The sequence below is a fragment of the Gorilla gorilla genome, chromosome 1 (genome assembly GCF_029281585.2).
Source record: "Gorilla gorilla gorilla isolate KB3781 chromosome 1, NHGRI_mGorGor1-v2.1_pri, whole genome shotgun sequence".
Taxonomy (NCBI): Eukaryota; Metazoa; Chordata; class Mammalia; order Primates; family Hominidae; genus Gorilla; species Gorilla gorilla.
The window spans coordinates 224,130,842-224,144,550 of NC_073224.2; the positions used below are offsets into that span (position 1 = coordinate 224,130,842).

Genomic DNA, 13,709 nt, shown 5'->3' on the forward strand with positions numbered 1-13,709 from the left:
TGACCACAGGAAACTCACTGTGGGCCAGCGCAGGTAAGGAGCTCCAGTCCCAGACCAGCAACCTTGCAGCTGAGATGAGGGATGGACAGCAGCTCTGGGAACCAGCTTTATTTTTCTCAGGAGCCTCTCACTGGGAACCAGACAACCCCAGAAGGCATCTGTGCCTGCCCTTGGTGACAGCGTACTCCAATCTCGTCATTCATTAATGTGATGGCCAGTCACTGAGCACCTGGCAGATGCTGGTTTTCCATCTTCTCACACTCAGCTCTGTCCAAGGTGGGATTTGTCTTTCAAGGCAGGAGCCATCGTCCCACCCAGGATGAGCCATCCTCTTCTGGGCTAGGTTAGAGTTGCCTGTTATGCCAAAGAATGGAGCTGGGCTGGAGGGAGGGGCAGGTGGTGATGGGGGAAGAGAAGCAGGGTCTCAGCCCAACCTCAGTACCAGGGCAGCTGGGGTGCCCTGTTTCATCTTGCTGGGCCAGCTCACTTTGGGGCTGGCGGATTTGTCAGGTTGGAAATTGCTTTCTTCATCTAGAACAGAGAAAGGGGGTGGAGGTGGGGGGGGGATGTAGAGGAGGTTGTGAGGGGGGCTCCAGCATTTTTGGTCCCCTAAGGTTCATTTCCGGGCTGAATAGTAGAGCCTGTGCCACCCCATTGCACAGATGGGATCACTGAGGCCGAGAGGGGCAGGCTGGCCACTGGCCAGAAAACAAGGTAGGGGAGCCAGGCCCAGTGGCCAATCTGGGCCAGGAAGAGGGACTCATCAGCATCCTCTGAATCCCCCCAGGTTTGGATGGGAGCATGCTGGTGTCCCCCCCACCCCACCTCCCCACCTCCCCAGTCTTCTCAGGCATAGGTCCCCTGCTTTGCTCTGCCCCCGGGACCCTGGTACCTCCACCCAGGACACGCAGCCCACAGCTCTGCCCCGCGACGTCACAAAGAGGGAATGAAGGTTCAACAGCTCAAAGAGGTTGTGTGCCTGGATGGGGGATGTTAGGAAACACTGGAGGGTAGAAGGCGCCCAGCCCACCCTCTAGGCCACTCCACCACGCCTCTGAGCCAGGAAGAGGGGCGGGGCCTGAAATGTGTGTGAGGCAAGAGACCCAGGCCTGCAATGTCCAATGTGGCCACTAGGGGATGCCAGAGTCCATGCAAGGGTCTGGGCGGGGCCGCAGGTGAACAGGACCTAATATCCCGCACCCTCCAGCAGCACACAGGGGGCGGGGCCATCTCCAGGTCCCCTGTCGGCCTCTGCCCCTCCCCATCCCGTGTGCCAGGCTCTGTCCTGAATGGCTAAGTCGTTTGTCCAAGATCACACAGGGAGAATGTGGTGGACCTGAAATTGAAGCGCACGTGTGCCTTGGTGCAACTCCACTGTCTTTCTCCACCCAGAGATTTACATTTGCCACTCTCCCACTTCCCTCATCTCTCTGCATCATCCCCACAACCCTGGCAGTGAGGGGCAACAGGGCAGGAGCTGCTTTGCCCAGTCTGCTGATGAGGACACAGGCCCAGGAGGAGCAGGAAGCAGCATAAGACGGGCAGGGCGGGGTTGGGAGGGGAGGCTGGAGCGTGAGCTCCTCATCAGCTCTTCCCCCACCCAGAGGCCTCATGTGTCACACTCCCCAGTTCTCCCCGTTACCTCATGCAGGGAAGTCTCTGGGGACAGCTTCAGGGTCACTGGTTCTGTGGGGCAGCCTGCAGCCAAGATGTCCTGGAGACACTGCTGGGGGTGGGGAAGGGTTACAGGTGCAGGGCTGGCCTCCCCAGGATGCCTCTCTCAGACCACCTCTCCCTCAGGATATCAGCGGGCCCCTCTCCTCCCATTCCTGCTGACCCACCCCCGCCCCATCCCCATGCCCCTCAGGAGTACCCACCTGGTGTCCAGGAGCCCAGGAAGGAGGCTCAGCCTGGAGGGCCTGCACCAGCTGGGCCCTTCGCACTATGCCCACCAGGATCTGGGACTCTGGCAAGTGGAGAGACAGCCAGAGGGAGGCACATTAGGAGGAAACAGGGACTCACATTTACTTAGCACCTACTTAGCCAAGAACTGTTCTGGTGTTCCTATGGGGCTATTGTAACTATTGTCACCCATTATAAACGACAGGAAACTTTGGCTCAGAGGCACAGAGAGGCTAATTGTCTTGCCCAAGGTCATTCAGGTGTGGTAGCTGAGGGTGGCTGAGTGAGGCTGCCAGGGAGCCAGGAGGGACCCTGGCCACCACTGAGATCCCCCACATTGCAAGGCCTCAAGACAGGAGCAAGCTAGGGACGCCAGCACGATGAAGACTGTGTGTCAGGGCTGGGCTTTTTCCTTCATTTCCCAAGAGGCTTCACATTTGGCGCAGCACAGTGAAGGTGTGAACCCAGGAGGACACTGTGTTCTGAGGTCCTACTGTGTGCTGGGGCCTTGGCAAATTCACTCTGGCCCTGGGGCATCAATGGCATTGTCGGATATTTAGTTTTGAGGGCCCAGCTTGGTGTTTTTGCTTTCTGTTGAGTGGAATAAAAACTTGACACCTAGACATATAAATGTCCCCCTTCCCTTTTAAATGAACACTGAAGGCTATTTCTTGGGTGAGCAGTGGGGTCCCACAGCCTGGGCCTGTGTTGGTTGGAGCACTTTGCTGTGGCTCTGAGGGTAAAAGAGGACTTTGTCTTTGTCTTTGAGGCTAATTCTTTCTTTGCTCCAGGAAGTGAAGGCTCTTGGTGGGGTCATCCGAATGCAAACATTTTCAGATGAGATGTTTGGCATATTCCACAGCATAATGCTAACGGTCTTCCAGTTAGTGGGGGAAAGAAGGGCCTAGCATTTGGAGTGAGAACGTCTGGCAATCCTATACTCTCTTGATCCTTACTTTCAAGATGATGAAAATGCAGTACATAGAGCTTAAGTGGTATACTCACAGTTCTTTAGCTCATAAATGGCCTTATCCCTCTTGGGGTGGGCATAGGGGTGACCCATATGGTTGTACAGGTTGCTCACTGCACAAGGTGCCTGCCCAAAGTGCAAGTGGAGACCAAAATCCAGCTGTGGTGAGCTTGCCAGGTGTGCAGCTTGTCTCATTTGCACAGGAGGACACATGGGCTGACAGCAGCCTTGAGTGAGCAGGGTTACCCCCCAACCCCGCCTTATCTTCTAAATGCAGATACTGGACTTGTACCCACAGGAAATGACGCTCTAGTTAAGGTTTCTGCAAGAAGTGAGTTCCATGCCTTTTAACAAGAGCCACCATGCTTTTGTCTCTAAAGAGATGTTTTCCTTATGGCAACAAGGATTTGGAGGAGGGGACTCATCTGGGGAATGCTTAAAGGGAGGCCTGAAGGGAAGCTTCTGGAAGACCCTGGTGGTGTCCCCATGCTCCTACCCCAGCAGCTGCCCAGGAACTGCCTTACAAGCACCCGGCCGACTCTCTTTAGACATGTCAACCACCCCAAGGGAGGGTGGCCATGATTTCCATTTTACTGATGAGGAAACTGAGGCTCAGGTGAAGTGACTTGCCCAAGGTCACACGGTTGGTTGCTAAGTCACAGAGCCTGGATGCAGATCCTGTCTGCCTGACAGGTTCAAGAAGGAGGCAGAGGGCATCCCCTACCCCCGACTTCCTCCTCCCTTCCGGCTGGGCACCTGTGCTCTCCACCAGGGGATACTCGGCCACGTCTGTGGAGGTCACAACCTTGACCACCTCCTCCAGTGGCGTGTCCTTGGCCAGTGTGGTGATGCTGTGGTTCATGAAGTGCTCCACCCTCACGCGGTGGGAGCTGCAGGCAGAGGGGCTCCCATCAGGCCCCAGAGTCAGGGATGTGAGACCCAGGCTGGCAGGGGGATCTGTGGGGAGCTTTGCTTGAACCGGGGACCCACGGCTCTGGAGTGTGGGCAGGGCCGGAGAGGTTCCTGGAATGAGGGACTCCTAGAACCCACGGTGAGAGGAAACCTGGGGACCACATCGCCGATGACCCAGTTCCGAATTCCCAGCCCCCTGGACCCCCGTGTGCCCCACACCAGCTCCACTTTAGCCTGTTTTACCCAGCAGCCTTCCCTGGAGAATTTAATTTGAGTAAAAAGTATATGCGGCTGGGCACGGTGGCTCACGCCTGTAATCCCAGCACTTTGGGAGGCCAAGCCAGGTGGATCACTTGATGCCAGGAATTCAAGACTAGCCTGGCTGACGTGGTGAAACCCCGTCTCCACTAAAATTACAAAAATAATCTGGGCATGGTGGCTCATGCCTGGTCTGAGCTACTTGGGAGGCTGAGGCAGAAGAATTGCTTGAACCTGGGAGGTTGAGGTTGCAGTGACTGAGATTGTGCCACTGCACTCCAGCCTGCGAAACAGAGTGAGAGTCCATCTCAAAGAAAAAAAAAAAAAAAGTATATGCCTCCCCCAGGGAAAAAAACTTGAAAGTCTGGAAACCACTGGGGTAAGCAGCCCCATTTTCCAGATAGGGAAATGGGTTCAGAGCAAGGCAGCAGCTTGCTTGTGTTTGCAGCGGGGCCTCAGACCCAGGGACTCTCAGAGCCTCTTTGGTCTGCTTTTCTGGCGCCAGAAGCTGCTCTGGTCCTATCTGTTTGAGTGAAGACCTCAAAGCCCATTTCCATTCTCGTTCCACCTCGTGCTCCCAAAGTCCCAGCAAGGACAGCAGGAGTGGGGAGAGGGGAGGAGACCTCTCGGATCTGGTGCTGACTCTCTGTGTCACCTGGAGCAAGACATGGCACCTCTCTGAGCCCCGGTTTCCTCAATCTGTACACGGGGCAATACTCATCCTCCTGCTGTGAAGCCCAGCTGACCCCTAGACAGACACTGAGGCCTCAAGGCCAAGGACTTGCCCAAGGTCACCTGGGGCACTGGGGAGAGTGGAGAACAGAGCACAGCTGTGTGTCAGCCCCTCCCAGCCCGCATGTCCAAGGTCAGCTGCGGTGGCGTTTCTTTTTGGAGGTGCCCTCCACCCCAGCCCTTCCCAGACACTATGACCCTTTCAGCCAGCCTGAGGTGGGTGCGCTGCTCACCCGATGTTGCGGCCCAGAATCCGTGGCAGGTATGGCAGCTTCTTGACAATGATGGTGCCATCATAGAAGGAGGGCTGGCAGCTCTGTGCAATGGCGTTGGCTGCCAGCACCGCCATCAGCACGGGCAGTGCATGCACTATCTGGCCGGTCACCTCGAAGGCCAGCAGTGCCGTGGAGATGGAGTGGGTCACAGCCCCTGAGAAGGCTGCAGCCCCTGCAAGGGCAGAGTCAGGCAGGGCAGCTCAGGCCAGGGGCCAGCCTCATGTTAGGGCAAGGCTGGCACGGCTGCGACCAGGGGCTAAGGTGTGATTTGTAAGAAGCCACAGCCTGGGCACTGTGGGAAGTGCCCAGTGCCTGGGCTTGGTGAGAGGAGAGGGATAAGGGAGGCTGCAGGGCTGGGGACAGGACAGGAGCCATGAGGGAGTGATGGGCCCCGGGGAATGGTGGGGCTCAGGAGGGACAGACCCCCATGAGGGGTAGGGGGTTCACTGGAGGACTCAGTGACTGCTCTGTGCCCTGGGGAACCACCAGCCAATTCTCCAGGTCCAGCCCAGCCCCACGACATTGCCCACCCAGCAGGGCCCTGACCCACTCACCTGCCAGAGCATACCCCCCGGGCATGATGGGATTGGTGATCCCTCCAGCCACGATGCCCTCAGGGAAGATAAAAGAGAGAGTCTCCCCAAAGAGGCGCCCGATAGCAGCTCCTGGCCACAGACTTAGGGTGAGGGGGAGCCAGGCTGACCCGGCCCCCACAGCCCTCCATCCCTGAGGACCGTCCTCAGTACAACCTGGGGAGGGTGAACCAGGAGCCATGGCCCTGCCCCAAGAACCCCGAAACTCTCAGAACCTCAGGACCCCAGACTCACCATAGACAAAGATGGGCATGAAGTACCCGGCAGGGATGGGGACGGTGGTGGCCAGAATCAGCATCCAGAACTGTGGGAGTGGGGAGCCCAGGGCAGAGGTTAGAGGCCGCTGGGCAAGGCGTGGACAAGGGAGGACAGGACATGGGACAGGGGAGTGTCCTAGAAAGAAAGAGGGTGCCGGCCATGCACCCACTGCCAGAGTCTGGCATTAGGGGAGGGTCCTCACCCTGAGAAATGCCCACTGTATGCCCTGGCACTGTGCCAGGTACCTTCCTTTCTTCCTCCTTAGCCTTCCCAGTAACCACCCCATTTTAAAGATGAGAAGACTGAGGCCCAGAGAGCTGAAGCCACTTGTCCAGGACCATGCAATGGGCAGGGGGCACATCAGGAAATGTGGGTGGAAGGCCTGGGCTCCATGCCACCAGCTGCGATGAGGTACCCCACCACCACCACCAGAGCTGGTCCCAGCTCTGTGCACACCTGGGGACCAGGGGGCCCACCTTCATAACCAGGAAGAAGGCAAGGGTCCCAAAGATGGTGAATCGCGGGTGGTACCATTCCCACCACAGGTGCTGGGGGTCGAGCTCCTCGGGCCAGGGTGGGCTGGAGTTCTGGGTCATCAGCGCCCAGGAGTGGTTGTCAAACAGCGAGTCCAGATGCTGCTTCATGGACAGCTGTGGCGGGGCAGGTGGGAACTGGATATGAGGGGCCCCCAGTGGCAGACCCCAGCCTCCCCCGCACCGCCTGACCCCGCCTGGAATCCTCCTCTGCCACTTCCCAGCGGGGGGCCTTGGGCAGGGCTCTGACCTCCCGAAGCTGTAGTATCATCTATAAAATAATGCTGAGGCATCTCCCTTATGGGGTATTGGGGGGATTAAGTGAGATACACGCAAAGGAGGCAACAAATAGGGCTTCCCCACTCCTGCCACCCCACTCAAGGCCCCTTACCCGAGAAGCTAGGAAGCGGCCGGCGCTGGGTGGGTAGGTGATGGAGGCGAGAACCAAGGTGGCCAGAGCGGAGTACACAGGCTTGCTGTGGGGGGTGGGTGGGCTCTAGGGCTGGCCCTCCCTTTCCCACATCCCAAGGAGCGGGAAGCAGGGCCTAGCAACGCAAGGACTGGGGAGGAAGAGCAGGAATGGGGGACGTGGACTGGGCCAGCTCCAGGGGACAGAACCTGTGGGGTCAGCCCCACACTCCTGGGTATTTTTAGGGGTAGAAGCTGATAGGAGAATTGGGGCACAGGCAGGCTGGGAGGGAGGACAGAGTGGGGCCAGGCTAGGGCAGGGCTCATGCACCTGGGGCAGGAGGGCTTGGCCAATGCCACAGGCACACATGGTTTAAAGGGAGAGAGGGACCAACAAGGGGTTAAAGGTCAGTGAGGGGGTTGGGGTTCACTGAGGGGGTATAGACTCCAGGAGATATGGGGGTTAAATGGGGGAGGTTTGAGGCCAGTAAGGTAGTCGGGCAGTGACTGTGGGGACTTGTAGGGGGTGTTAGGGGCTCCACATGTGGGGCATGGGCTAGGATGGGCTTTAGGGGCTCAGGTGGCGGGTAGAGCTTTCTACATAAGGTTGGGAGTACGGTGGGGGAGGAGCTCGCTGAGAGGTCCCCAGCCCTTAGCCCGGAGCCTACCTGGTGGCCAGCAGTTTGGAGCTGAACCTATTGTTCCTGATGAAGCCAAAGAAGATTCGCTGACAGAAGAGGTAAGCGCTGCTCAGGATGCCGCAGAGACCCCTGGGGAGCACGGAGACATGAGTCCAGAGCCTGACCCCAGTACCAGGGGCCGCAGTCCAGGCCTGGGGAGAATGCCATATTGGACTCTCAGGGGCCCAAGGCACCCACTCACCCCAGCACCACAAAAAAGAAGATCTCAGGCAGGTCGAAGGGAACGTCCACCCGGAAACTGGTCTTGTAGAGGGAGGTGATGGTCTCTGGGGAAGGAGGGCAGTGGGGAGCCGAGATGACGCTCCCACCCAACCCAAAGTCAAGTCCCAGACTAACAGCCCAGGGTGGAGGGGGTGCCAGGTCCTGACTCGGAATCTGTGTCCTGGCATTCCAGGCCCCCACAACCAGGCTCCAGCCTCCCTGCCCAGCCTCATCCCTTCTACCCTCAGGGCCCCTGCCCTTCTTGCTCAACACAGGTCAGCCCCCTCCATCCTCCCAGAAGGAGGTGGGAACAAGGAAGAGGAAAAAGAGGGAAAGAGAGGGAAAGGAAGAGCAAGGGGTGTACACAGGGGAGAAGGGAGGGCCCCCTCGCCCCGGCCCCCAGGCAGGGCCAGCGTCAGGCAGCCCAGGGGGCTCACCCTGCTCACTGTTGAAGACCGCCAGGAGCCGGAACATGAAGGCCCCGCAGGTGGCCGAAAAGAAGCCCCTCCAGTAATCCCAGACAGAGAAGTGGGAAGACATGACCTCGATGCTGAACAGGACGCCTGGGGGCGACACTGATCTCAGGTGGGCCCCCACCCCCACCCTCCTGTGACTGTAGGACCCCCTCCCCATGTCACCTCCTCCCTGACCCATCTGTCCTGCTCTCCTACAGCCCGGACAGGGACAGACAGGAGGGGAGGGCAGGGCATGCGCCCTGGGCGGGGAGGAGCCCGCTGCCCAGAGACCCGTCCAGCCTGGAATGCGGGTGTGCGCCCTCTCACTATCGGGTGGGGACGGTTGCGATCTCCATTTTGTAGAGGAGGAAGCCGGGCTCAGAGAGGCCAACGGGCCAGGGTCATACGTGGATTTCAAACCCAAGTCTGTATAATGTTACACTGAAGCCTCTTAGCACCGCCGATCAAGTCACCCGCCCCCCCTTCCCCTGGTGGGGGGCGGTGGCTGTGCCCAAGGCGGGGCTGAAGTGAGAACTAGAATGAGCCCCACCCCGTCCTCCAGGCTCTCAGCTGGGCCGAGGGAGCCCAGGGTGTGAGGGGAGGAGCTTGAGGGACCCAGGGGGCGGGGCATGAGGGGGTCTCACCGCTGAAGGGAGCGCCAAAGACTGTGGCCACGCCCACTGCCGCCGCTGCCACCAGCATTTCGTTTTGCTTGCTCTTGTTCTAGTGGGATCCGAGTCCAGGGCTCAGAGTCAGCCCCCTCCCTCCCCACTCCCATTTCTCCAAGGAAGCCCCCGAGTCCCTAACCTCAGGTTCCCCGATGATCGTGGTGCGCACACGGCCCAGGTAGGCAGCCATCATCACAGACAGGTGCACGAAAGGGCCCTGCAGAGAGAAGGGTGGGCCCAGGGCCCAGGTGAGGGCAGCAGAGACGGTCTCACCCAGAGTCAGCACGGCTTCCCCCCCACACCCCCTCCTCCATCTCCCAAGCCCCCACGGCCGTCCTCAGATGGCTTTTGTCACACTCCGGGGACCTGGCCTGCCTCTTCCCCCAAGACTGAGCTCCTGGAAGGCAGGGACCAGCCCAAGTCCCCTCTGACCCAGCTTTCGTGGGGTGATGGGGGTGAGACTGGGGTGGCTGGGGTGGGTAGGGTGGTTGGGGTGCCCTCACCGCTGCCCATACCACTTTGCCGAGGAAGAGGGTGCTGCCACAGGCCAGGGTGCAGGAGACGCCCACCACCTTGGCCCCAAAGTTCTTGATATCCAGGTAGTCCTCCAAGACCACACCCGCCAACATGGTCTTCACCTCCGGGATTCCAGAACCTTGGCGGGGGTGGGCAGGGCCAGGAGGGGGACAATCTCTAGATTAAAAATCTCAACACTCTACCTGTGCGATGTTTTCACATTATGATCTCGCCAGATCAGCAGAACCCTCTGAAGTTAGGATTATTTTCCTTTGGGGACAAGGTCTTGCTCTGTTGGCCAGGCTGGAGTACAGTGGTAGGATCATAGCTTACGGCAGCCTCAGTTGCCAGGGCTCAAGTTATCCTCCTGCATCAGCCTCCTGAATAGCTGGGACTGTGGGTGGAGACCACTTCGCCCGCCTTATTTTTCTAAAGAGATGGAGTCTAGCTATGTTGCCCGGGCTGCTCTAGAACTCCTGACCTCAAGCGATCTGTCCACTTCCGCCTCCCAAAGTGCTGGGATTATAGGTATGAGCCAGTCTGCCCAGCTGGGTTAGGATTCCTTTGTTTGTTTGTTTGTTTCAGACAGGGGTCTCACTCTATCCCCCAGACTGGAGTACAGTGGTGCAAACACTGCTCAGTGCAGGATCAAATTCCCCAGCTCAAGCAATCCTCCCGCCTCAGCCTCCTGAGTAGCTCGGACCACGGGCACATGTAATCATGCCCAGCTGATTTTTTTCTATTTGTTGTAGAGACAGGGTCTCCCTGTGTTGCCCAGGCTGGTCTCAAACTCTAGGCACAAGTGATCCTCCTGCCTCAGCCTCCTAAAGTGCTGGGATTACAGGCATGAGTCACCGCACCCAGCCTAGGGTAAGGTCCTTAAACTCATTTAGCAGATTTGGACACCGAGCATCACAGAGGGAATGTGAGTTGTTCACGTTCCTCCCGCCAGGCCTGGCAGAAGGATGTGGCAGGATAGGGGAAGCCTGGATGAAATCTCAGGCCACCACTGAGTGAGCTTTGGCTCCCCTCTGCTGGCCTGGAGCAGGAGGCAGGGCTGAGCGGCCTGGGGGAGCTGTGCCTCCTCCACTGGCCCCTCCCTGGCACTGGCCACTGGAACAGGCTTCGCAGAAGAGCCTCCCACCAGGCCTCCCATCAAGTCCCAGTGGAGCCCCTGGAAAGCAGGTAGGGCCAGCAGTGACCCAAAAGTCAAGATCTGGCCTTCTTGCTGTGTGCCTTCGGGCAAGCCACATGACTCTTCCTGGGCCTTTGTCTGTGAAATGAGGCTGCCCCTTCCCGACTCCCCCCATCAGAAGCCGCCTGGGATCTGAGAAGGTTTTGGCCAGTGGGGACTGGCGTAGCGACTGTGGACTCACCTCCAGAGGAGGGTGTGATGCTCTGAGAGAAGCCTGAAGAGAAAGACACGAGGGCCACAGGGTACACAGTCCAGGAGAGATACCGGAGCAGGTGGCTGTCCCCAATCTCCCTGTACAGCCACTGGTGCGCTGGGGACAGCCACGTATCAGGGAGGCACCCACAGCCTCTGCAGCCCTCGGGGCCAGACGCTGTGGTGCTCACTTACTGACCAGGAAATGGAGTCACGAAGAGGGGAGGACCAGGCCACACAGTGAGGGGCAGACCCCCAAGAAGAGGCAGGAGTACGACCCTGGGTCCATATCCCAGGTTTACCACTGCCTAGCTGAGTGACCTTGGGCAAGCCACTCAGCCTCTCTGAGCCTCAGTTTCCCCATCTGTCAAGTGGGCTAGTGATGGGCTCTTCCTCACAGGCTCATTGAAGACTAAAGACGTTAAAGACTAAAGGGCCACTGAGAACTACATGACACAGGTGTGAAGCACCAAACACCGTAACACCATAGTAGGTGCTGCTTCTGGCAGCTGAGGGTCTCCAGAGAAAGTGTCTTAGACCCTTCCTGCCCACACCCCCTCTTCCAGGGAGGCCTCAGGGTGGAGGCAGGCTGCTGAGGGATGGGGTGGGATGGGGAGGAAGCTCCAAGCTTAGTGTTATAGGGAAGTGCCCCCACTCTGCCCCAGGGCATGGAGGAGGGAAGGAGAAGAAACAGGGTGGCTGGAAGAGGAGGCAGAGAGCTCAGAGGAGGAAGAGCCCTTGGGAACATTCAGGCCTCTCTCCCTTGTGCAAATGAGATGACTGAGGCCCAGAGAGGGGCAGGAGCCTGCCCAGGATCACAGAGCAAGTCAGGAGTAAAGCCAGGACCAGATCCCACCCAGAGCCCTCCCCCAACCTCCGCTGCACCTGGCGACATCCACCTGGCATCCCCAGAGCGAGCTCGGAATCCCTTGGCCCAGAGCAGCACCTGCCATGGAGGGGTTACCTCGGACCACACTCTCAACAGCCAAGTCCATGGCATAGCTGACCAGGGCCATGAGCACCCCGAGGGTCATCAGGAAGTACCAGTCCTCGCCCAGGCGGAAGAGCTTCTGCTTCAGCCACTCCAGGCCACCTGGGGCAGGGCATGGGGTTACGGCACAGGGTGGGGCAGGAGGCACAGACAGTCCCATCCTTGGAGGCCTGCTGGGCTTCAGGCAGAGAGGCTGGGGCAGGGGGATGGAGCTTGGTGGTGGACTCTGGGGTAGTCCTGAGGGGGCCCTGCCTCACATAAGTGGCCGGGCAGGATTTGTGGCAGGTGACAGTGGTGACACAGTGGGTGCCAGGACTGCTGCCCCTGTCAGAAAGCCTTTGACCTACTGACCCTCCGCATCCCTGTCTGTACTGGGAGGTTCCTGGGGGACAGGGAGTATGGAGGGGGCTGGCAGCTACAGCTTTCATCTGCATCTCCGCAGAGTCCGTAGCTTAGAGAGCACCAGGATCTAGCAGACTCCTGCGTGTCCCAGGACCTGTGGCGCCAGGTATCCTCTAGGTCCCCAGCAATGCTCCTGGCCCGCTGGCTGCTAGCCCAGCCTGGGAGCTGGCCCTCACTGGCTGTGGGCACCAGCCCCTGGGGTTGCAGTCAGCCTCCTTCTGTGGTCCCTACTTGCTCTGCCCCGTAGCTGAGGGGACAGTCAGGTCTCAAAGTGAACAAAGCACATGGGGCTCCAAGGAAAGGTGACAAGTGCAGGCTGCCCCAGCCCCTTGCTGTGGCACCAGCTGTCCCAGCAGCTAACCCCCACGTCCCCTCATTGGCACAGGTAGGTGAGGGAGAGGCCTGGGTGGAAGATGGGCACAGTGACCAGGCCCTGGGCTGTATCTCCCGAAAGGCAGAGGGCAGATGCCCGGCCCATCTGACCCACAGACAGCTGGACAGACAGGCCCCTTCCCTCCCTGCCACCCAGGAGACTTTGGGCAGTCATGTCCTGGACAAATGCCAGGAGGAGGGTGGTTCCTGGGCAGGGAGGTGGGGTGGGAGCTGGGCAGGAATGATGTCCTGAGAGGTCCTCCAGGAGGAAGGGAAGAGGACCTGGCTCTCACCTCGGATGCCTCGGCGGATGCGGGGACAGGGGCCCCACAGCTCCTGCAGAGTCACAGGGTTCCCTGAGGAGCCTTCACGCAGCCCCACAAACTCCTCCATCAGGCCCCTGGAGAAGCGGATGGAGGGAGGGACCGCGGTGAGCTGCTGCACGTCCTCGCACTGCCTCTAGGCCCTTCCAGTGCTCTCCCCACCCAAATGAAGAGGAAAAATTGTGCGTGTGTGTGTGTGTGTGTGTGTGTGTGTGAAGTTATCACACTAGGTCTGTGTGTGCCCTCATCCCTGAGTTTCCGTCACTGAGGGTGTGTGCCTGTGTGTGTCATTGTGTGGGATGGGGGTGGGATTCCTAGGTGTCCCCCTGTGTCCAGCAGCAGACTGGGCACAGGCCGGAGCCCAAGCCCTGCTCAGAGCCCCTTCCCCTTCTGTGGCCGCCGCTCCCACCCTCCTGGGTCACTTGGCGCTTCCACTGCTGGGAGCAGTCTCTGCCCAGGGCTGTGACACTCTCACTGCAGAGTCCCATGGATGGCTCTGACTCTCCCTGTCCACCTATAAGCACCCCTGACCCCAGCTCTGGCCACAGAGGCAGGAAAACCCCAGGCCCAGAAGGAGATCCCGCCAGGGCCAAAGTGAGGTGCTGGCTCCTGCCCTTACCACCCCCCCCGCCCTGCCTGTCTGGCCCTGGCAGGCCCCAGCATCTTGCAGCGACCCCTCACCTGTCAGTCCTCCTGCTGTGGCTGAGCTGGCCCTCCTCTCACAGAGCCTCCAGCTCCCCTGCACCTGCACAGGTGTGTGTTCCAACAATCAACATCCTCCCCCCTTTCCCGCCTGGGCCCAGGGTTTATGGCGAACACTTAGAATGTCCTTGAAAACCGACCAGAACTGCC

At 59.2% G+C, this 13,709-nt stretch overlaps 1 protein-coding gene across 5 annotated transcripts; it reads right to left on the reverse strand.

The window, feature by feature from the left end:
• Window positions 1–93: 93 nt before the first annotated feature.
• On the reverse strand, window positions 94–13,645 carry CLCNKB (chloride voltage-gated channel Kb). Of its 5 annotated transcripts, none has more exons than XM_063702460.1 (20): window positions 13,539–13,645; window positions 12,828–12,934; window positions 11,734–11,862; window positions 10,759–10,887; window positions 9,370–9,521; window positions 9,006–9,083; window positions 8,843–8,921; window positions 8,181–8,306; window positions 7,724–7,808; window positions 7,510–7,611; window positions 6,825–6,849; window positions 6,377–6,550; window positions 5,877–5,946; window positions 5,604–5,714; window positions 5,008–5,221; window positions 3,629–3,762; window positions 1,878–1,966; window positions 1,643–1,726; window positions 893–979; window positions 94–531 (listed from the first exon to the last, which is right to left on the reverse strand). In XM_063702460.1, the coding sequence occupies exons 2-20, from the start codon at window positions 12,925–12,927 to the stop codon at window positions 484–486; spliced, it is 2,016 nt and encodes a 671-aa protein (XP_063558530.1). In that variant the 5' UTR covers window positions 12,928–12,934; window positions 13,539–13,645; the 3' UTR covers window positions 94–483. The 5 variants fall into 5 exon arrangements, with proteins under 5 accessions (XP_063558530.1, XP_063558526.1, XP_063558525.1 ...); XM_063702456.1 differs by having other exon boundaries at window positions 1,643–1,723; window positions 6,825–6,909; XM_063702455.1 differs by having other exon boundaries at window positions 6,825–6,909.
• Window positions 13,646–13,709: the final 64 nt, after the last annotated feature.

What these genes read in the sequence shown, in the direction of transcription:
- CLCNKB (XM_063702455.1), bottom strand. Translation starts at nt 12,927, where the DNA reads ATGGAGGAGTTTGTGGGGCTGCGTGAAGGCTCCTCAGGGAACCCTGTG. An exon ending in GCAAAGTGGTATGGGCAGCG is followed by an intron (nt 9,084 to 9,369) that starts GTGAGGGCACCC and finishes TTCTCTCTGCAG; the next exon opens with GGCCCTTTCGTGCACCTGTC. An exon ending in TTCTTTTTTGTGGTGCTGGG is followed by an intron (nt 7,612 to 7,723) that starts GTGAGTGGGTGC and finishes CGTGCTCCCCAG; the next exon opens with GGGTCTCTGCGGCATCCTGA.